The sequence below is a fragment of the Pollicipes pollicipes genome, unplaced genomic scaffold (genome assembly GCF_011947565.3).
Source record: "Pollicipes pollicipes isolate AB1234 unplaced genomic scaffold, Ppol_2.1 Scaffold_4002;HRSCAF=4701_pilon_pilon_pilon, whole genome shotgun sequence".
Taxonomy (NCBI): Eukaryota; Metazoa; Arthropoda; class Thecostraca; order Pollicipedomorpha; family Pollicipedidae; genus Pollicipes; species Pollicipes pollicipes.
The window spans coordinates 38,742,164-38,765,937 of NW_023596420.1; the positions used below are offsets into that span (position 1 = coordinate 38,742,164).

Sequence of the window (23,774 nt, forward strand, 5' to 3'; positions counted from 1 at the left end):
CGGGAAATGCTCGGTGAAAGGTGAATCAGGAGAAGATAGAACAAAATCGGTCGAGCAATTATCGACGAGAGTTAGGTGTACGGTTGGCAAGTAGACGAGAAGATAAGCTGTCCTCGCGGAGGGATAGCTAAACTGCTTCCACGCCTGGGGCCCGATCACAGTGCAACCCTAGTCACGTATGAGCACAACGCATCCAATTGGGTTAAAAGCCCCGTTTCTTTTGCACGTCAGCACCTGTCCGTTGGCCTTTGCTCTGCCAAGAAACATTTTTTGCCTCTCAGATACTGCTAGCCAGTCTACCGTCGAATTTGAAATGCCTTGGCCGTCTCAAGAACGCTCAGCGTGCTATGTAATATTATATGCATTCTCTCGCTTTACCGGAGCGCGTGTGCATGCGTTTGACAATGCTGAGTCCCTCTGATTCACCGCTGTCCCTGTGTGCGCCGCTGCTGACCTGCGCTGTCTCTGTGCATGCCGCTGCTGACCTGTGCTGCCCCTGTGTGTCCGCTGGTGATCTGTGCTGTCTGTGTGCGCCGCTGCTGACCTGTGATATCCCTGTGTGCTGCTACTGACCTATGCTGCCTCTGTGTGCGACTCTGCCGACCTGCGCCGCCTCTGTGTGCGCCGCTGCTGACCTGTGCCGCCTCTGTGTGTGTCGCTGCTTACCTGCGCTGTCCCTGTTTGCGCCGCTGCTGATCTGCGCTGTCTCTGTGTGCGCCGCTTCTGGTCTGTGCTGCCTGTGTGTGTCGCTGCTGATCTGTGCTTCATCTGTGTGCGCCGATGCTAATCTGTGCTGTCTGTGTACGCCGTTGCTGATCTGTGCTGTCTGTGTGCGCCGCCGCTGACCTTTGCTGTCTCCGTTTGTGCTGCTGCTGACCTGTGCTGTCCCTGTTTGCGCCGCTGCTGACCTGTGCTGTATCTGTGTACGCTGATGATGATCTGCGCTGTCTGTGCGCGTCACTATTGATCTGTGCTGTCTCTGTGCGCGCCGCTGCTGACCTGTGTTGTCGTTGTGCGCCGCTGCTGATCTGTGCTGCCTGTGTGTGCCGCCGCTGACCTGAATGCGTCGCCGCTGATCTGCGCTGTCCCTGTGTGCGCAGGGTATATGGCTGACCGGACGGGGCGAATCCGGGAGCTTTACGTAGTCTGCGTTATCCTACAATGCGTAGTCCACCAGGCGCTCCTCTTCGTGCCGCCGAGCCCACTGACGACGCCGCGCGCGCTAGCCGCCTCACCCAACCAGAGCACACTGGGCTGTGCCGACTGGCCGCCGCCGAACTGCGGAAGTCTGTCACGCAGCCAGGACTGCCGCCTCATCTGTCCGGACGGCGAGGCGGCGCTGCAGGCGTGCGCCGGCGACGCCTGCCAGACGGCGGCGCCCGGCGCGCGCTCAGCCTGCCGCTCGACGGCGACGGCTGCCTGCTGCCGGCACGTCTCACCGGCAACGGCTCGGAGCTGGCGCTGCCGACGCTGGCGGCACTGCGCTGCCCGCCGCAGTGCCAGCTCGAGTGCCAGCCCAGCGCCGGCCTGCCAGCCTCCAGCCGGACCACGTTCTGGGTGTACTTCGCACTGCGGATGGTGGGCGTGTTCTTCATGGCGCCGTCCTTCACGCTGCTGGACGCAACTAACCTCGCGTTGGTGAGGCAGCACAAGACGCCAGGGCAGAACTTTGGCCGCCAGCGCGTGACGGCAATTGCTGCCACCATCATCGTTCCGCCACTCGTCGGTGTCATCATCGACTTAGTCAGCACGCCTGGTAAGCTGTCACTTAATCCCGTTTGGACGGCATATGGTAAATGTTGCTAGTTTGACGCGAAACTAAATCAAACTAAGCATGCCCTTTGACCGGCGTTAGAGTGTTTTGAACGGAATGATGGGCCCATAAATCGCAAAGCTTCAACTTACCACGTCGTTTGCAGATGCCTTTAGCTTAGCAGCACCTTCGTAGCAACAGCTCAGCCTACTACTGGCATTTACAATCGAATATATCCGCTGCACACACACAGGCGTACGGCCGCTTCGCGCGAGCTCTGCAAGTTTCGGGATCTGAAAATAATACGTCCGCACGCCCTACACGATACTGCATCTAAGGCAGCCATTTAGCGTTGAGGTTACATTACACGCCACATCCGTCAACCAATCCGCACCGTGTAAACATCTCAGGGCTGTAGAGGCCTTCAATATGACAGCACCGAGATCGCTGTCTCCATAGCGATCGCACTGCAGTGGCAAATATGGCAGTTTGGCACGAAATCTAGGCACTGTCCAAACGATGCGTGTGCCGTGCGCGCGCCAATGTCATTGGTTGGTGGACAAACGGCATGAGATTGAAGTGTGCTCTGCAGCATCTCTGCGCAACCCTCATAGTCAAGGGCAACCAAAACGAGCGCATAATCACATGTCTACACCCTTATGCACAAGACAAATAGCGTAGGGATCTCCCGAGTCCGTTATATTTTAGTTCTTGACATCGGGATGGTCTGTGAGACGCTTATTGTGTTTATTCCACAAATCTTGAGTCTCTTACTTCTCCTACAGAGGTGCACAAGCTCCCCGAGCTCTCTCCTTCAAGAAACCCGCGATTAGCCATCTGTCTCACCATTATTTGTGTCATTCAAAGCAAGATTCAACAATAGCCATTGTCTCCGTGCGTCTCGTGTATCTTTTCTCATCATTTTCAAGAAGTGCTAACAACGCGGGTGTGCATTTTAGCGGTCTTATCATCTGAATGCAAAGGAAGAATGCAAAAAAGATCAGGATAGCTCACTGAAGCTTTTCTCAATTTGCTATCTGATCTTAGACTAAGATATGGTGATAACACAGCCGAATAGATTAACACATTCTAAAGATGTCATATTTTCTAAGCCTATGACATATTCTAAATCATATACCTTCCTAAAAATATAACTAGCTATCTTCAAGCCTAACGTACGGAGCACAACCATGCCGATTGAAACCACACGCCAGGCTCATTCATGGCGCAAGTTATTCGACGTCAAAACATTTGCTCATGTGCTCATAACAAGCGAGGCAACACAAAGTGCCCAACTAGGCCGCCCAGTAGCCACAGATCGCGCCCACCAGCGCCGCTTTCCGAAATGTTAGTGCATCTAAAATGATTGATAATTCATGACTCACTAGCAGTGGCTTGCACCTAGGTGCGCCACCTGCCACCAATTCCAAAAGCAGCATTTAAAAGAACGACGGCTCCGCCACTATGTAAATATGTCATATACCGTTTATAGTTCCAAAGTCCAACCTTGAAACTTGCTACCTTTATAGTCACATCGTGCGTACCTCTTTGATGGAGCCACCATCTTCCTTCTCACACGGTCACAGGCTTCAAACTCGTTTTGCCATCGATAAAGCTGAAGCGACACACTATGCACCGCAACACTTACACCATAACAATTTGTGGCATGGTAAGCATCGAAGCATTTTGCTATGCTGGTTGGTTAGGTTTTCAAGCATTCTGTGCGCTGCGTTTGAAAAACGTCCGCCAAATTCGCGGGCTTGTGCACCTCTACTCCCCTAGATTCACTCCTATTTCCACTTCCCAGGTTATTTTATGCCCCCACCCCCCTGTGCCGTTTTGGACCAACATGAAACATAAAATATATCCTCCACAAGGCTTTAAGTATAAGAAGTTTGTAAACTAGTCGTAAAAAACCGGCCGAATTGGTTTATAAAGAAGTGTGACCTGTCCACGCACAGCAAATGAACTGGGCTGTGGCCAAGCGGCTGTATCTTCCACGAACGTGTTGGCCGAAATCGACAGTCTCTTTTGAACCCAGCAATGTGAAAGAGAATGATTTGAAGTTATCGAAACAAGCAGCAAGTTTGATGAAATGAGTTTACTTGTAAACTATTGATATACTATCGCCCTAGTGTTGGAAAATATTGCTCTAGTGTTTTGGCCCTTTCTCGTGGTATTGCTGCACATTTATCCATAATTTCAAGGCGTTTTACTTGCATTCACATACTCTGTTATGACGGCATTCTTGAGTTATTCGATTGCAAGTCTTATTGCCGTATTGACTGGCAGCCATGTCCAGCTTTTTGTCCCATGTAACAAAAAACATGATTCGTGTTTGAACCTCGCACAGCTTGCACTACATTGACTGACAGGCAATTGATGCTCGTTATGTCTAGAAATCGTGTTCGCGAATGTTAGATGTGAGCGACTGGACGATTACATTCTTCTTGTCCTTGAATCTGGCATGGCCAGTGGGATGATATGATTTGAATGACGTTTCTGTGACGTAATGCATGCCTAGATGGCATTGAAATGGTCTGCACGAAATAGGCAGCACATCTTCGCGGGTGCGTAGCTCAGAAACTAGTGTGGTCTAGGTCTTACGGAGGACAGAACTGTCAACTACACTGAATGATCTTCAAGCTGTCATTTACGTTTAAAATCTCATGCAATTGTAAAACACCCATGTTGATTAGACATGGCAATTTTTACCAAATTTAATTGGGATGTAATTGGTACCAAATCAATTTCCATTCGTACCAATACAGGAATGTAAGTTGGTAGCAACTCCGAAGTTCTCGAATAATGGAGTACGCATGAGCGGCACCAATGGTTTATCGTTTGGGCTATCAAAATGACCATAAGCTTCAACGCCAGACCCGTTCTTGTATTGTATGATTGGTTTCATGGGACCAAATGCTCAATCGCAAACAAATGACGAAACGGTACATGAGACGAAATAAACTTGTCTCAACAATAAACTTAACCGGTACTTTGCAAGGTCTGGCGGCAAACTATGGCTGCATCCCTGTTTATCCAGCTTTGTATGACTGTAGGCACCTAATCATGCACTGTAGGATTAGGTGCCTGTGGGAATGCGGCGAGACATCAGGTGCCAGTAGAATAAACAGTTACGTGAAAAGCGCAAAGACGGCCTCCAGTACCCTAGCTGTGCTTAATTGTGGTTGTGATAGCACGAGTTTCGCCACAGTTTGATACGCCTTAGAGTTTTGCCATTCGCAGCAATTTGTATAACCGCCTAGTACCTTATGCAAAGGGGATAATGGGAGCCACTGCTCGTGCTGAGGGGCTGTTATTCAGGCTGTGCACCATTGTCAATGCTGAGGACCACTATCTATGCTGGAGACCACCGTCCACGCTGGGACCAATGTCCAGGCTGGGGAGCACTGTCCACGCTGGGACCAATGTCCAGGCTGGGGACCACTGTCCACGCTGGGTACCAATGTCCAGGCTGGGGACCACTGTCCACGCTGGGGACCACCGTCCACGCTATGACCAATGTCCAGGCTGGGGGACACCGTCCACGCTGGGACCAATGTCCAGGCTGGGAGCACTGTCCACGCTGGGCGCCCATCCGTCCACGCTGGGACCAATGTCCAGACTGGTGGAGCCCACTGTCCTACGCTGGGGACCACCTTCCACGCTGGACCAATGTCCAGGCTGGGGAGCACTGTCCACGCTGGGGACCGCCGTCCACGCTGGGACCAATGTCCAGCTGGGGAGCACTGTCCATATGCTGGGACCAATGTCCAGGCTGGGGACCACCGTCCACGCTGGGACCAATGTTCAGGCTGGGGAGCACTGTCCATGCTGGGGACTGCTGTCCGTGCTGGGGGGGGGGGGGGGGGGGAGGGAGCAACGCCTAGGCTGAAGAATGCTGTCCATGCTAGGGACTGCTGTCCAGACTGGGAACTGCTGGGCGGGACAGGGATGGTTATGCAAGCTGGAAACCTGGACAGGCTGGCACCTGAAGAGGTTGCGGTCCTGATGAACAGGCTGGCTACGTACGCCCGGACTAAGGACCCATGTCCTGAGGCTGAACTCTTGCTTTGGTGTTTGTTACCGGTGTATGGTTTATACAAAACTTGGACAAGACAACTTTTACCGCCTACCCGAAATCAGCCTTATCAATTTTAAGATGCCAATCAGCTGTGCAAGAACATTTGCACGTAAACCGTGACTCACAGCTATGCCCAGATCCATTTGTCTGAGTGGTCTGAAATCCTTTACTTTCGTTGGCATCTGTATCACTTGTGCTCAACGTTCTCTTGCAACGTTTCTGCCATGCACTGATGAGCTGTCTACATGGTTGATTCCAGGCAAGACGAATTACGGCCCAGCCTTCTACTCCATGGACCTGTTCGTTGTCTTCACCGTCGTCACTCTGTACGCCTGCAACTTAAAGGTGGCGCTGCCGGAAAAGGCCCACTTCCGTCAAGTCACCAAGGTATGCTGGGGCTGAAACACTGATGAGGTTACACTGGGTGGTATTTCTAGTGGGGTGAGCTAAAAGGAATGGTTCGCGTTTGAAGATATTAAAGCATGAGATATGACGAAACAAGCTCATTTATAACTACTGGTACGTTTTTAAAGTGGAAAGCACTGGTCTAGACAGCACAGTTCTTGTCCAGTAAATATGCTCCTCAATGCGTCATAGTTTGAGCACTTCATCATGCCCTGCACAACGTTGATTGAGAGTAAATTGGCGGCCGTTATATATGGAAATCGCGCTCACTGACGCTAGGTATAAACGCCTGAACAATGCTATTTTTTATTTTGATCAACGCATGACTTATGAAATGGCAGGATTGGTGTAACGTTATTATGACGTCATGAGTGCCACAATGACTTTGAAATGCTCTCCCCGATATACCCTTGTAGTGAGAGTGTATCGCCTAGTGTGGCAGTCTACACGCAGACACGTGGTTCCGGACGCGCTTCGGTGCGCTGGCGTGAATCGTATCGAGCCGGTTGCTGTTGACTCCTTCACTCGTATTAGGTACCTGGCTGATCTTGCCAGAAGTGATATGCTTGTTTTAAAGATTAAGCCATGCACGTGTCAGCGCAAGCCTCACTAAGATGAAAACGCGATGGCTCATTGAATCAGCTATGATTACCTGGCCGAAACAGTGAGATATATTACCTATAGGATGGGAGGCCGAAAGTCGGACCAGATTGAGGACGGATAGGAGTCATAATTTCCAGGGACCTAAAAGCTAAAAAGTCATGTGGGGCTGCTAGGAGCAAGGCACTTTGAATGCTGGGATTTATTACAGCAATGTCCATTACAAGAGCAGGAATGCTGTCCAAAAGTTGTATTCAGGTTATGTCAAACCACGCCCAGAGTATTGTGTATATATCCCCATGCTTCCACAGAGATATAGATAGGCTTGAGAGAGTGCAGTGAAAAACAGCTACGATGATAAATAGGTTTAGCAACTTAAAAAATCAGGAAAGGCTTCAGGCCTTGAATTTGTGTTCACCGAAATGTTATAGACTTAGGGGATCTAATACAGGTATTCAAGATTATGCGAGGGATAGACATGGTCGATCTACAAGGAGCACTGTTAAAGATGCCGAGACTTAGAGGAAGCCAGTTTCAATAAGCATAAGGTAGGAATAGGACTATGAAGAGGCAAGTGTCATTTAGTCAAAGAGCAGTGAATCATTGGAACGGACTGCCAAACGAAGTTGCGGGAAATCCCTCCCTAGCAACATTTAAACATCGTTTGGACAGGTTCTATCTGCCTAAGGATCTCATCTATAGCTACATTCAGGCAGGTCAGGTGGTAAGATTAGTGTCAAGGATGGGTGCGGCACCTGGGTTAGGTCGACCTCGATGGGCCTTTGTTACTCTTTGTTGGCCTGATGTCTTTATGTCTACGTCTATATGCCCAATAACTATCTACTGAAGCTGCCACGAGCCTTTTCGCCTCCGAGTTTGACCTGACCTGACCTCAATCATCACACTGTCAAGCAAACCGAAAACGACGCCGATGTGCACCATCCTAGCAAATTTGTGACCACGACCTACCAGTCACGCCCGTGGACCTAGCCACCGTTCCCCTCACTGGAGCGGACGTTCGCGGCCCCACACTCCCTCCAGTAGCAGTTAGGTAGGATTGGACCTCCTCTGTGTTGCCGACATACGGAATGACGCCGAAAGAGATTGTACCCCGATGACATTGAAACTAGGGTGGCACAAGTGGTTACCAGGCAGACTAATCCGTGGAACGGCGTGGCCTCTGCCCAGCGTTGGCCCGCAGTGACCTCAGGCCAGCTTTCCCAATGAGTTGGACTTGTCCAACCTTGGAATGTGGGGAAAAGTAGAATCTGTATGTGCTGCCGCTGCATCGGTGGCACGGCATGTATAGGTGATCTCGATGTATTTGACCCGACCGTTGCTATTAGAACCCACGTGAAGGTGATGCCTGTCTGGTTGGACCCAAGTTGATCGTAAGAGCATATAAATTAGGGCTGCAGACTAGTGCTCACGCGTGCCCCATCTTGGATGTAAGGGCGCACACACTGGTTCATGTGCACGCCATAGAATCTCATCTTCAGGAATGTGTGTGAGGGTTTGAAGGTGGTGTCCTCGGCCAAATGGTGTATATATATATATATATATATATATATATATATATATATATAAATGCATATAAATTCATATATGCATATACACACACACATATATATATATATATATATATATATATATATATATATATATAAAGATTCATATATATATACATATGTATACATGCAGATCTCTCTCTCTCTCTCTCTCTCTCTCTTGCTCTCTCTTTTTTTCTCTCTCTCTCTCTCTCTCTCTCTCTCTCTCTCTTTCTCCCTCTCTCTCTCTCTCTAATTCACTGCATGAAGCCCGTTTATGCCAGCCTTTGTCAGGGTAGCAATGAAAGTAGCCGTTGAACCTCATACCAAATGGTTGTGTGTACAGTCCACATGTTGGGACAACCTTCTCATCAACATGTTGTCCTGTTTCAGATTCTGAAACGCCCGGAGACCCTCGTTTTCATATTAGCTGTCGCCCTTTTGGGATCCATGTGGGGATTTTTGGAGAACTTCCTCTTTGTTTTCCTGAAGAGTCTCCAGGCACCAACGTATTTAATGGGTACGTACTATCTTTAGATGTACCGACATAATGGACTGATCCCAAAGATACCATGTAACGGACCGTAGTACGGTGGTCTTTCTACCCGCTGGTCGCTTCAAAAGTTTGTTGCACCGGTCACAGCTCACAACTTATCTATTTTTTCTGCGAGCTTGTTTTCGGTCACGTTTGTTCGCAAAGGTGATTACCTCCAAGCACCTTGTGCTTTTGCACGATGTTGCCAGATGGCGGCGATGGGTAGCTTTGCATACTGCATGTACCGTAACTGCCTACCATACCTTCACCTCATACCGAAAGCACGTGTGCGAACATTTGTACAAAGCAGCGTCGTGTGCAATCTTGAGTGTCCAATTTGGTGTGAGCGACGAAGCACTGCCAGCTGGCCTCACCCAGCTTGTTAATATTCATGAATCGGCGCCACTTGTAAACCAACGGTGTAAGTGTCAAGACCTGAATGGGGAAGAGCTACGCTGAAGATGACGTCAGAGTGCGCTGCGCGGCCGCATCGGTGTCGCTTTTTGGAGAGAACGCAGCGCAATCGTCGGAAAAAACTTCTGTGGAGTGTCATACTGCAGAGGTCATCTTAGCGCTCAGAGGCCAGGGCTCTTTCGGGCTTCGAAACCGAAACCAGCGGGGAGCCGAAGGTGCTAACCACTCGGCTGTCGCGCCCTCTTCGCTTCTCTGTCGTGGGCGCTCTGAGTCCGGGTTCAGTGCATCAGGTGCTACTGGTTCTCTCGTTTTGCGGTAGACCCTGTCGCGTAAGCGCGCCCGGCGTGGCATGATTACGCTCTGCATGGCGCCGCGTGGCCTTGAATTCTGACCTGCGATGCCTGAGCCGACCTGACCTGACCTTCCGTTTCAGGTCTGACCATGACGGTGGCTGGCCTAGCATCGCTGCCCTTCAACTGGTGGTCAGACGCCATCTGCAGGAAGGTCGGCCACATCAACGTCCTCCTTGTGTCGTTCGCCGGCTACACCTTGAGATACATCGGATATTCCTTCATCAGGTGGGAGCCGCCGCTGCTCGTACATCATAAGCTGCATCATTTGTTCGGATGAAGAACTCAGTATAGGCCATCGCTCAGGGGGATTTCAACTCATCGTCAGCAATGCGAGTCGTATTTTGTGGCCACGTTCCTGCAGCAATGCGGTCGCATGTTCACTATTACGACGCTTGTCGCCTTCCTTTAAGCCAGCAACAGTCCGGAAACACTCGGCATGTTGCATACTTCAATGTACGGTCATTGTACGCAATCTCCCTCAGTTTACGCACTCTCACGATGTTTATGCAAGTGCTTAATAGAGAGATCGCGCCCGCTGGATGTTTCACTTGCCCTGGCTGGACTTCAGGGGGGGGGGGGGGGGAGGGGGGAGGGGGTGGCCGAGGCCGGGTCAGCACAAGGTGCACGGGCTTTCTCTGAAAAGAACACCCCAAATGCGTCACCACGCCAGGTCAAGAGACCGACCCCGGGCTGCGGCTGAAGTGAGCAGCCTTGTGCAACTTCACCTACTGCTCTGACAGCCTGTACTGCTCCGCGGAAGAGCGTCAACTGAAAACGAGTCGTTTATTTCATCTCGAGTTCCGTAGCGAGATTGCTATATACGGTATTCTTTTTTTCCACGCCCACTGCTGGCTTGTCGCCTTCTTGCATTCCGTTGTAGCGAAGTTGGTTTATATGCGTGACTGCGAGTCCGGATATGCCGTTATTGCTTCAAGCGTCCTCGTGAGAAAACGGAACCGGGATGGGCACCGGTGGTAATTCTCATCCTCGACCCAAGCATGCTGGCTCATTTATAGTGATTAATGTCTCCCTCAGTTGTGGTGCGGTGATCGGCCACTTCTCCCCTGGCACGATGACCTCCCCCCAAATGCCGACATTGCGACGTCTGAATAGTTTCAAAAGCGATTAGATGAAACAATGGTGAAAATGAAGTAGACGCCTGTTCAGGACATAAGCTGGCTTTGATGCTGCAGAGGTAAAAGCTTGCCTCCCCTGATAAGCCGTCTCCACAACTTAAAATTTGGCGCGCGACGAGTGTCCCCATTTTACTCTACGTCGCTGTGGTGATGGCGAAGACAGCTCCTTCATGGTTTGTGAGCTGCTCCGGAAATCCCGCCGATGAATGGACTCACCTGTCTCATTCGCACTGAATTCGCGGGTAGAATAATCTGACGCAGAGGACTTTGTTAGCCTAGTTCCGTTCCCGGCCGTGTAATTAGCTGCGACAAACACCGAGAGCGAGCGGGAGGCAACAGCGTTGGGCAACACGAGCCTAGGCAAAAACAGACCACTAAGGTAATTTGGTAACCTTCGCAGCGATAGCGCAGGCAAATAACTGTGCGCGATACGCGTGGGTATCTCTCCGCGGGCAGAGGGTATGTAAAGTATTGAGGTGACCCTGGCCGGGCGGCGAGCCCCCCCCCCCCCTCCCCCCCCCCCCCGAGCGGTCTGCTCTGGATCACGGTAAAAACACTGCATGGCAGCGCTGCAAGATGGCGGCGATGGTGATACATTGACTGCTAATATTTTGAAAGAAGCGGTCTCATTGCATGCGGGCTGAATGAACATTATATCTGAGGGTTTGCAGAATGAGTTTTGCTGCGGTGTGACGTCTTGGTGTTCATTGATAAAATATTGTAGTGCTGGGTTAGCGCATTAAGATTATAATCACAGGCATTACGTTTCATGAAACTGAGTAATTCACCGATGCATCTGCATAGTCCAGACTGCATATCATTGGATCAACTCTGCGCCAAGTCACCTACTGCTTTTCGCCTCACCGCTGTAGCTTCCAAACAGGACAAGTGGAGAACGCGGCCATTAGAGCTGCAGTTGTTTCCCTCGGAAACCTGACTACAGCATCGTCTTCAGTCACGGCTCTTGCTGCTTGAAGCTCACGTTATGCGCAGCGGGTATACGGGCGACGCGACATAGAGCCGCCAATACGCGTATTCTTACTTTATGGGTCATAAAAGCAATGTTGTCTAAAACATCAATGTAAGTATTTGCCCTCACTGCACATTTCCTTTGTTCTGAATGATCAAACACTGTAAATATCCCACCTTATAAAGATCTTTATTTTTGGAACATCTTGGTGCATTTCATGAGGATACACTTTTGGTGCCAGCTAGGTAAAACACGCTGTCACATCCATACGTAATTTTTTGAAAAGACGGTTTATTTTCACATGCGAACAAGCTCACAAAATGAAATCAGAAATGCACTAAAAGTTAACAGCTCCAATGTAAATAGCTCTGCCAATCACTCGTGTTCACATCCCTATGCTGTTGCAGAAGTGCAATTACATATGAGTATCATACCAGAATCTGCTTAAGTTGTCATCAAGCGGCCAGCAACGCCAGTGGCCCGCCCTCCGAGGCCACCTCCAGGCGTCGCACCTCCCCGCTGTCCTCTCCCCACCGCGCGGGTCGACCCAGCGGCCGGACTGCCTGCCGTCAGGGGCTCTGGCAACACGCCGTAGCGGATCGACGGCGGAGTGAATGTGACCGAACTGCGGCCTCGGGTAAATCAGTGCCGGATGGTGACGATCAAGATCATCCGCCCCGCGCTGGATGGGAGCTCACTGCGGAGATATAGAGCTGGCCGTGGCGGAAGGCAGCTGGCCGTGGCGGGAGACAGCTGGCCGTGTCGGAAGGCAGCCTGCCGTGGCGGGAGGGAGCTGGCCGTAGCGGAAGGCAGCTGGCCGTGGTGGGAGGCAGCTGACTGACGGGAGACAGGTGACCGTGGTGGGAAGCAGCTGACTGAGGCGGGAGGCAGCTGACCGTGGTGAGCGGCAGCTAACCGTGGCGGCAGGCAGCTGGCCGTGGCAGGAGGCAGCTCGCCGTGGCGGGAGGCAGCCTGCCGTGGCGGGAGGGAGCTGGCCGTGGCGGCAGGCAGCTGGCCGTGTCGGAAGGCAGCCTGCCGTGGCGGGAGGGAGCTGGCCGTAGCGGCAGGCAGCTGGCCGTGGCAGCAGGCAGCTGGCCGTGGCAGAAGGCAGCTCGCCGTGGCGGGAGGCAACAGCTCGACAGCCGTGGCACAGTCGCCCGACGGACGGATGATGGATCGATTGGGCGGGGATGACGCGGATAGGTGTAGTGCCGAGGTCGCGCCGGCGTGCTCAAACCAGCACAAACCCGGACGGCCGGTGGGTGGCGTGTGACAAGACAGCTACCGCCGGGTGACAAATGAACCGGGAATTGAAAGCCGACAACGCAAAAACAATGACGAAGCACGGCGCATCTTATTTTAGGCAGCGCCAGTCCCATCAGATAAGCGAGACGTTTCCTACCTGTGTTCATTTTTAGGGAGTCCTTTTGATAGTTTACTGTATGGTGGTGAAATTAAAGCACCTTTGTAATTGCCATCCTTCTACGGTGATACGTACCACAGGCACCACCTACTTTTCAAGCCTGGCCATGTTTACAAAAACTGAACTGTCGGTACACCGTTGTGCAGATTGCGGTGTGTTGGGTATCTCTAACTGTGAGGTGACTCTGGCGCACCCAGTGACCTCGTGACTTTTAAGAAGCGCAGCTTTTTGCTGTTTCGTGGTGGCTCTGTGCCACAAACACGTCTGATAAAGCTAACTGATGCACCTGCTCGTAAGAGGACTGAGAGATAAGAGTGTTGGTTACACAGCAGTATGCCTGCGTTCGGGTCAGCCTTGCGAAGACGTGCTGTTCAATACAATTAGTTTTGAAAGCCAGCGGGCGTTGAACGGCGTATTCAGTTGGTGGGTGCCACTGTGTACATTTGGACGACCTTAACAATAAAGCAAGTTGAGACTTACGTAGTGCATTGCATTACTAAGTGCATTGCGAAGAAAATTATGCATATAGATAAGACAGTGCTAGTAGCCTTATTCCTCGTAGGGTAACCAGGAGAATGGGAAGACAGAAATATTGATACTTTGGCTACGTGGTTTCATTGAAACGAATTATTTTGATATTCGTTTCGATAAAGGAATGCATCCAAGATATAAATGCATCTGTCTTTCCATTCTACTGAGTTTTCTACAAAGAATAAGGCTATTAGTGCTGTCTTAACTTAACACGCACCCGTGTGGCCGACTGGATACCATTCACTTGGGTGAGGGTGTGGGGGGGGGGGGGTCAATATGACCCCCGGAGATTTCGGGGACTAAAAAAGCTAGAGACACCAAATTTACAGGGTGTGTTGACCTAAACGTGACCTCAATTAGGTCAAAGTTTGAGGTTCCTAGGTCATGACCTTTGCGTCGAATAAGGTCAAACGAAGTCAGAATCCAGGTTGACCACTAAAGCACTCCCAGAACATAAGTAGCTGTTTCAAAGCGAAAGGTCGCATGCTCATTTAAAGTCAGTGACCTCGCTTGACCTATTAAGGGTCATGGGGACCAAAGTCATAGAAAACTGCTCTGAATTTTGCATTTGAATACACGACAAAAATTAAGCTAGGCAGTATGTTTCCAAAAACAAAATGTTGACCCGGGTCATTTTAGGTCAATGACCTATTCTGACCTCTAAAAAGCCCATGGAAAATGTATAATGGTGTTCCTGCAATCGATAAATTCGAAATAAGCACCAGAAACTATCCCATTCAGCGAACCCTGGAGTAATAAAACAGGTTGGGTTTGACCTTGGTCTGAACTTCATACCTGACTTAAGGCCAACGTAATTTGCTCATTCAGTGTTTGTGCTGCCTCAGAAAGCATCTCAGAGACGTATGACTACATCAAACACCTCGTTGTTGCATCAGATTGAACAAATCGCTAAAAGCTGACCTCGCTGAAACCATGACCTGACTGAAGCGCCATAGGTCAGCGACGTCATGAGGTACATCTCAATTTGTTATACCAAACCAGTCGCTATTCAATTGTCTACAGCCTTCAATTAAAGCTAGTCAATTGTCTGCAGTTTAAAACTTGGTGTGGCCACGCCGCGCCGTTCGGAAATCATTCTGGAAAAACCTTCGGGGGTTGATTTGACACCCAACCGAGCGCGTGTTAAAACATAGCAAATTGTGTCCACACTAGGTTCCATGATTAGGTTTGTGCGTTCAGCCTTGGACGATGACAACGAACGTGTAGCGGCTCCAAGGCCTTGAGACCCGCGCGTTCATCGGCAGCCGCTCAACTTTTTAAAAGTTGATATTTGTTGCACTACGCTCTTCTGTTGCGTGTTGGTCTATCGTGTGCTCCCCTGGCGGTGAGTATGCTTTACCTTAATGTACGTCTCCAAGGAGTTAATGAAAGGGGCCACATATCAGAGGCACCACTTTCTGAGGTCGGTTTTTAGGGGGCTCAGCCGTATGGATTGACCAAACCTGCCCCCAAACCTGATTTCTTCCCGGATTTCGGCCGCTTGAATTTAAGGCTGCATAGAATACATTCCTTCAGGTTGCGTGATTCGAAATTGTTTTCATGCGAAGGAGTGAGTTCCCTTTCAAGTAAATGTGGGCCGCCTTGTCGTGAAAAGCTTAGAATAGGATGTCATTCACGGAAAAAATCTTTAGTGAAATTTGGTAGGCGGTTTCTGACGACTGCCACGGTCGGCAATCGTGTTGTGCAATCACCATAGCCACGATTATAGGACAAATAGGCTTGCCATGTTGGGTAAACATGCGTTATTTTTCATCTGAACTACCCTGTTACTTTTAAAAGCCACCGTATATGGTGACCAATTGTTTTTTATCCCAATCCAGGCGTTATCATTTCAGAAAAAATCTTGTCAAACATATACAGACTGGCCTAACATAATAAGGAGTTGCATAATATAACACAAGGTACTTACAGGATACTATTTGGTACATGAAACATGATGCTAATAATGTATGTAGTTACCTTTTACCAAGTATACTAATAGTCGAGATAACCGTTCTCCATTTATCTATTCAAGCATTCCCTCTGCTCACATGCATTGAGGCAGCGGATGAAAGTGTTAGAGGGGGGGGGGGGGGCTGAAGCTGCATTGGGAGAGGCTCCCCCCGGAAAGTATATCGAGTGACGCCCCCGTTACAAATGCTACGCGCTGTTTTTTGTACATAAAATATCCCTTGGCAGGTGTTACAAGATATTTTATGTACTACACTGCCTCGCGCATTTTCCTTCCGGTCCACTAGCACGTATTTGGCAAATTCTGGTCCCAGCTGGACACGTTGAGGTGTCTACCGCTGACTACACAAGCGTTGACTCTAAACTAGTACCACTGGCTCACGCTACCCTAAGGCCGTGCATACCCCTCAATCACGGGGCGGCATAAATCTCTTTGCACAGTTCGTCGTCAGTGCAAGGGAATTCCATTTGCACCTAATTTGTTTGCTACGGTTATGTCTGTCTGGCTATCCGTCTGTCAACATGTACACATTTCTTAGCCTGACATACAGCACAGATTGCATCAATTGCCGCGAAACGTACACGGTGGGCTTTACCATCTGACCTTCTACCACGGGTGACGATTTGTATTCTTCTGTGAGGGCCTTGCCCCTCCCCCCGATGTCGAGTTGCCCCCCTTCCCAATGCTGGCCTGCCCCCCCCCCCACTTTTTGTACTGGAATGCTACAAAAAACGGGGGTAATAGATGGCCATAAACAAAGATTATCTTCTTTAATTTTTCTGCGTAGTGACGTCTCGTACCATTCTCATAGCAAAAAGTCATGGCTGCTCTCACCACAAGGTGAAGATCGTAACAGCTGAACGGATAAACAATGCAATAAACTTCACATACCTAGCGCCATAAGACACGCAATGATTTGTGAGCTTAAAGTGAAAAGCTCTGGAATATGGGTATGACCTAAGTCCTTCTGGCTAACCCCGTCCCCGTGCCTCACAACCAAAATGCATGCTGCCTCCCATGACCGTCACAGAAGAGCGCCATCAGCGCCCTAAGGTGGCCTCTAAAGGGGCGCTTTACGTGCCGATCAGAAGAGGCGCGTGCGTCCAGCGCCTACCCCCTGGATCCAGCCCTGCATGACTTCTATACTGCTTGAATTGAAGACTTCTATAAATTATCCAAACATTAACACGTATATTGCGTTTAATTTAAGCAAAGTGGGCTAAATCCGGTGAGAAAAAATAAGGTGGGGGTAAGGTGTTAGGCCTTCGGTTCGCCCCCCCCCCAATAAATTACAAAAATGTATAACTGTGCGTTCTACCACATAAAATGTGCCGGTGTAATGCCAGTGGCGTATTTATTCATATATATATATATATATATATATATATATATATATATATATATATATATACGTATCTCTCTCTCTCTCTCTCTCTCTCATCTCTCTCTCTCTCTCTCTCTCTCCTCTCTCTCTCTCTCTCTCTTCTCTCTCTCTCTCTATCTCATCTATAAACGTCACGCTTAGAAAAGATGCGCTGCAAAGCTACTTACCCAGAAAATTGTTATGCGTTGCTCCCAAGCAACTACTGCTGTGAGTACCGAAGTGGCAGGCATGATAAATACACATTAAACACAGAAGTAACATGCGTAAATAGGCATGTGCTGCCGACGTGTCAGCAAAACAGAACAGGACCAGAAAGAGTCTGGGAAACACAAAATATCCAACGTTAATTAACGTTATGGGGTAGGAGTTTCTTGTTTAAAGTAAACGGCACAAGGAAATGCGCTGGTTAAACAGCGTCGTAGTGCTTAATACCGATTATGTTAACGGTGCTCAATATTTCGGGCTGTGCTTATCCTCATGAGCCCATCCCCTTTCTGACTGTTGAGGATGAGCGCACAGCTCGAAATATCCGGCGTTATTTCTTACAATCTACGTTCAGGGAGTCCTCCATACCTACGTCCACCCAAACAAATTTGCAAATTTTCTCCATTTTTTTTCGGTTTAGAAAGCACCCACTGGAACCATTGTATAGTGAAGTTAGCCGCTGCTTTATTTCATGCAAACGTTGAACGTCTGATTTCTGCAAGTTATTGACCTTAAAACGCACATGCAGAATTGGTCTCGCGGTGCCTTTTGGTTTTTATTTCCGCTCTGGTCGCCAGGTAAAATAATAATTAAACGAAGAAAACCGTGCACCTGATGAACAAGTGGGCTACATCCGGATATTTGGGGGCAAAAGGCCGTTAATCGTCAGGGAGGTCTTTGTCAACCCTGTGCCCTGCCCCCCCCCCCCTTTGGCAAGCCTCTAGCTAATCCTCTGTCTATGTACAAAAGAAGATTACGTGGGCTTCGTTGAATGAGAGGCAAATGAGTGCCTGGTAGACCCATTCATACCTAAGGCCGAATTGGTCTAAGCTTCTGATGTGGCATGGTGTAACGAGAATTCACGAGAAAATAAATGGTGCAGCAGGTATCAATATACATGCTTTACACACCGATAAGTAGTGATACTGATCCGTAAACGTGCAGCAAAGCAGTCATGCGGCCAGTCCTCAGTCAGCCAGGGGGGGGGGGACGGCCAGGCCAGGACAGTGACACCGACGGCAGACGGGAGAAGGGCCCGGATAAGCCCGTACACGCGTCATGCATGCAGATCGATATGCATGAGAAGCAAGTCTGCAGAGCCGAGGTGATCGAAAACATGCTGCAAAGCTCGAGGGGAGATATGTTTAGCTCCTCAAAGCAGGGAAATGCTAATTCATTCAGATCCTGGCAGACTCAATGCACTGCGAGGGACACACCACGTCACAAGGCGAGAAGGAATGTTTGTGGCTGGAGGCGGCGTCCTATCAATGCCACGACGCTGGCCCTACGCGCAGCAAAGCAAGCAACGACCACGGCTAAATATCTTTTGGAGGTCACGGGTGCGGAGAACGGCGTTGCGAGAGCAGTGTGTCGGAGTGGTCCATCGGTGGTAAACAGCTTATAAATATTAACTTAGATCTACCTCACATTGAGACACAAGTCCGCATGGCGTCACGAGTGGCGTCACCATGGCGCCACTGGCACCATCCTGACATCACTGGCGCCATCCGTGACGTCAGTGGTGCCACCCGTGACGTCACTGATGCCAGCGGTGTCGCGTCGTCGCGCAGCGACGCAGGTGGAAAACGCCTGTCGCCACTATTTTGCCTGCCCATTTGAGGGATATGCGAGACGTACATTTGCTAAATCACAAGAAAGATATGAAGCACGCGCGTCAAAAAACGGGTCCAAATTTCAGGAGTCCGGCGTCAGCCAGTTATCTGGGCTTAGGGGCGCGTTGACAGCAGCGGCCATTTTGCGCCCGAGACTAGCGCTACAGCAAAATAGGAATAGCCAATGTTGACGGGGAGACAACTGAGAATTGTGTCGGCAAAAGTGTGGCAGACTAGGAGAGGCGTGACGTCAGCTTTATGAGAGAGGCGAACGGTATCGCCTTTCACGCCGATTGCCGCAGGCTGACTAAACTCTTGGAAGGAGTCGGCGTCGAACCCGCGGCTTTCCGTACGCGGTCGAGATGCCAATGCCTCCACACCCACGTATGCCATCTTTTAAGGAGAAAAATCCTCTGTCAGCTGTTTCACACGCGTTTAACCTCGTCACAACTTGTTTCCTGTCAGAAATCCCTGGCTGTGCTTCCCGTTCGAGCTGCTGGAGGTGGTCACCACTCACCTGATGTGGAATAGTGCTGCCACCTACGCTGGACAACTGGCGCCGCCTGGGCTGCTGGCTACACTCACCGGACTGGCTGGAGCCCTGCACTACAGCTTTGGTACGTAGCCTGAGCATGCTGAGCTCATCGTGATATCCCAGGACGTGTGGACCAAATGCTTCATCGCATCCCAAGGGCTTCACTAAATATGTGTTCTCATGCGTTCCTTTCGACCACGTGTTATACTTGAGAACGCGGAGACATTCACAGCGCCAAGGCATCTGAGAGACCAGGAGCTCATATGCCTCGTATGTGATGAATGCTTCCAACATCTCATGCACCGTCAGCTTGTGATCATAAACCAGTGGGCTGGAGGGCATTATGAAAGCTTGATCCCATCTGCGAGTCCTCCTGCTATAAGAGAGAGTCCTCCTGCTATCTGCCAGTCCTCCTGATATGAGTGACGGCAGGCCCCGTCACCGTTACCAGATGAGTTCGAGTGTTCAACAGCATCAGCATCCACCACTTGTGTTTATAAGGCTGATCGAAGCTCTAAGGGACCGGAACCTTTGTCGTGATCTCGGCACGAAAATGTTCCCCGGGTTTAAACTTCCTCTTCAAAGGTGGCTACCAGTACCCAATGGCAGCATGTCGCGTCGTGAAAAACTGCGACCCTTGGAGAGAAGTACAGGTACGGCGTTTGTCGGGATGTTCCCAGGATGCAAATGATCGTTGACCTGTTGATCTGAGTGTGTCATGCCGACTCATGCCCAGCATGACAAACTCAGAGTCCTCCGTTGGCTTTTGCTTCAACCGGCGATGGATGGCGACATTCTAATGGTACGTCCCCAGCAGCACCAGGGCTTCTCATCAAGCCTTTCTTTTTTACTCCCTCGGACTTCGCCCCGCCAGGAAAGGAATGATGTATCTATGAGCTTCGATCGAGAGGGGCTTTGTCTTGCAGGTAGCATAGCGACCAGCTTGGCGTATTTGCGAACATGTATATTCATTGGCGGTCCCTCCGCGTCTACAAACTCGTATGGGGGTCACGGGGGACCATAGGAAACATAATAAATACGCGGGAAAGACAGGGACTTCTTCAGATTGGGTGTTGAACGAGCGGGACACGGTTTCTAAGATGGCGGGAGATGACAGCAGGAATCTGAGGACTCGTCGCGTGATGACATCACTCGCGACAACGTCACTCGTGGCGACGTCACTCTCTTGGCGTCACTCTTAAGACTGCTACTCGGCCATGGATCGCGGGATCTTTAAGACGGTGTTCTCTAGCCCTTCCTCTTGAACGTACCCTGACTTGACCGACCGACTTGACCTGACTTAACGGGCCGACCGCGTGAGCGAGGACAAAAGGAAAGCTCGCGGTACTGAGGTGCCGAAGCACGCACGTCTGGAACAACACTGACTCACGCACGCTTAACCGCCGGCGGTCACCCTGGCCTAGTGTCAGCCAGCTGGGGGGGGGGGGGGGGGCTAATGTGTCCCGGTGACGACTCGGCAGCCACGTCGTCGACTTCGAGCAGTGACGAACGCCCCAGCTGCACCATACCACGTGCCGGGTTTGGCCGGTCGCCGCCGCCAGCTGCACCGTGTCATGTGCCGGGTTTGGCCGGTCGCCGCCGCCAGGTGCACCATACCATGTGCCGGGTTGGGCCGGTCGCCGCCGCCAGCTGGTGTGACGGTATGGCACACACACCTCGCCTCGAGTATCCTGGCGCTGCGAGATCTGACACATTACGCTTCGCGGCCGGCCTGCTCGCAACCTCGACATGTAGTCAACCTGTCCGTGGTCTCGCACGACTATGCTGTCACATGGTGCTAGAGAACCTTCACATGGGCTGAGAGCATGCGACACTCAGCAGCCACGACCTCCTCGTGCCGCCAGGCCGCGGCGTCGGCAGCTTCATCGGCGGCTACCTGATGGCGCTGTCCGGACCGGCCTTCACCTTCCGGACCATGGGTATCGGCAGCGGCGTGGCCGGCGCGCTCTACGCCATCGTCTACTACGGCTGCCTCCGTCAGAGGATCTCCCAACGAGAGGAGCGCCAACGTGGTCAGTTCCTGGCGCCCCCTCCCCTGGTAACGGTGCTCGCCACTCCTGCAGATCGTGGCAGGGATGGTACAGCTTGTTTGGCTGTCTTTTGTTCGGGCCAGACTTGCTCGGGCCCGTGCGTGTTTCATGCCGCCTGTCCTTTTCACACGAGTACGCCTAACAGCATGTTTTGATCATTTGTAACGCCAGTAAGTCGTAAAACTGCCACCAACCATTCCATATGCAGTACAGCAGGCAAATGCATCCCAACTGACCTACTTCATGCTCACTCGTGCCTGTCGTGGCTATATATCTCCCTCACAGCAGTGTGCTTACTTTATCAATGCGGCGACTCCTCCACAGCTAAGAAGACCCAGCAAAATGCTGACCCGATGGAGGACCCGCACGAGCTAGCGGCAATGCTGGAGGAGCACGCCATCGCCACAGTGTAGTGCCAACAGTGTCCTGGCGGCTGAGCCGGCAACGCTGGAGGAGCACACCATCGCCACAGTGTAGTGCCGACAGTGTCCTGGCGGCTGAGCCGGCAACGCTGGAGGAGCACACCATCGCCGCAGTGTAGTGCCAACAGTGTCCTGGCGGCTGAGCCGGCAACGCTGGAGGAGCACGCCATCGCCACATTGTAGTGCCAACAGTGTCCTGGCGGCTGAGCCGGCAACGCTGGAGGAGCACACCATCGCCGCAGTGTAGTGCCGACAGTGTCCTGGCGGCTGAGCCGGCAACGCTGGAGGAGCACACCATCGCCGCAGTGTAGTGCCGACAGTGTCCTGGCGGCTGAGCCGGCAACGCTGGAGGAGCACACCATCGCCGCAGTGTAGTGCCGACAGTGTCCTGGCGGCTGAGCCGGCAACGCTGGAGGAGCACACCATCGCCGCAGTGTAGTGCCGACAGTGTCCTGGCGGCTGAGCCGGCAACGCTGGAGGAGCACACCATCGCCGCAGTGTAGTGTCGACAGTGTCCTGGCGGCTGAGCAGGCAGGCATCCCGCCATAGAGCCCTCGCCACAGCGGTGACGAACACCTCGCCCCAGGCAAGCAGCTGGAGCGACGAGACTCGCTCCACAAAGCCGACTGAAGCGGGCGTTATGCGGTCGCTGGGGCGCTTCGGCGCGCGTAGTTACGTCAAGCCGTCCAGTAGGGAATTCGGGCCATCTGGCCCTCATGCCACCATTCATTGCTTGGTGAAAGAGATTGGGCCTACCAAAAAAGTTGTAAAATTGCCTTTCTCTTGGTTAAGGCGTGAATTACGAGTCCAAATTTTGATTTTCACCACTGGAAATGTCGAACAACGCAGACGTGCTCCTTTTACACCTTTCTCCTCAGCTGAGCTCGCAACCATGATAGGAACAAAACTGCCTGTCTATTTAAGAATATTAAAAATCTCATGTCACTATGTGACGATCATCTCCTGTTAGACTCAAGATAAACCTATGCTGCGGCATTGACGTAACGTAGAGAACGACGCCTGGTAAACAGAAATCTACGAGCGGAGTCGGAAGAACTCTGCGACTTTCCATGAATTTATTATTTTTTTAAACTTGTTACGGGCCCAATCACTTCAAACGCACATGCTCAAATGGGTTAACAGTTGACAAATACGATAACATGATAACCATGATAGGGTAGCGAAGTAGCACGGATGTAGCCTAGTCCTGCATTATGGCATTTGTCTAACCGTTAGGTATAGTTAGTAGCATCCCGATGCTTAGAGGGTGCTGTACGAACCCACTCCCAAAACAGATGTTTACTCAGGTATGCTGAGCATATGGAAGAGCGAAGGCATCTCGAACCTTGCGCGCAGTAGAATTATTGCCGCCTGTCTTGCCCACGCCGCGGACCGCGCGCGTTGACCGCGAACAGGACGAGAAGGCCGGTCACACGGAAGGCCAGTCGCATGCCTGTGGATGGAGCTACATGTTGACGGATCGAAGGACCACATTCAGCTGAGCAGATGGCAACAAGTCAGCTGTTCCAGCGGCCATACGATGGCTGGGAAACCTTGTGACTGGTGGTTGGCATGGTCAGCAGATATGGCTGCGTAAACGACGCTGGTCGTCTGGTGGGTAAAATATGGTCCACGTGGGAAATTAGTGAATCTATACCCGTTTTATATTTGCAGGACTATGAATGTTACTTCACCCGTGTGAAAGTGATATAAGGATGCACCTCGAAGCGTTGCATCACGCGTCGATAATAAGCCACCAGCATGTATGTTTTGCCTGTTCTCAACGCGAAGCGCCTTCGACATGATGTTGTCGAGGAAATCACCATACGCAGCCCGTGTAGC

The 23,774-nt window shown here is 51.0% G+C and overlaps 1 protein-coding gene across 1 annotated transcript in view; it reads left to right on the forward strand.

Annotated features, from left to right (window-relative positions):
* The window catches only part of LOC119094470 (major facilitator superfamily domain-containing protein 6-A), a 24,693-nt gene extending 2,525 nt beyond the window's left edge, over window positions 1-22,168 (forward strand). Inside the window, exons 2-9 of the mRNA XM_037217527.1 lie at window positions 1,101-1,336; window positions 1,510-1,756; window positions 6,097-6,224; window positions 8,783-8,909; window positions 9,772-9,916; window positions 19,390-19,541; window positions 21,325-21,492; window positions 21,835-22,168. Of these exons, the coding sequence (XP_037073422.1) occupies window positions 1,101-1,336; window positions 1,510-1,756; window positions 6,097-6,224; window positions 8,783-8,909; window positions 9,772-9,916; window positions 19,390-19,541; window positions 21,325-21,492; window positions 21,835-21,923 (1,292 nt within the window). The 3' untranslated portion in view covers window positions 21,924-22,168. The remainder of the gene's footprint in view (window positions 1-1,100; window positions 1,337-1,509; window positions 1,757-6,096; window positions 6,225-8,782; window positions 8,910-9,771; window positions 9,917-19,389; window positions 19,542-21,324; window positions 21,493-21,834) is intronic.
* Window positions 22,169-23,774: the final 1,606 nt, after the last annotated feature.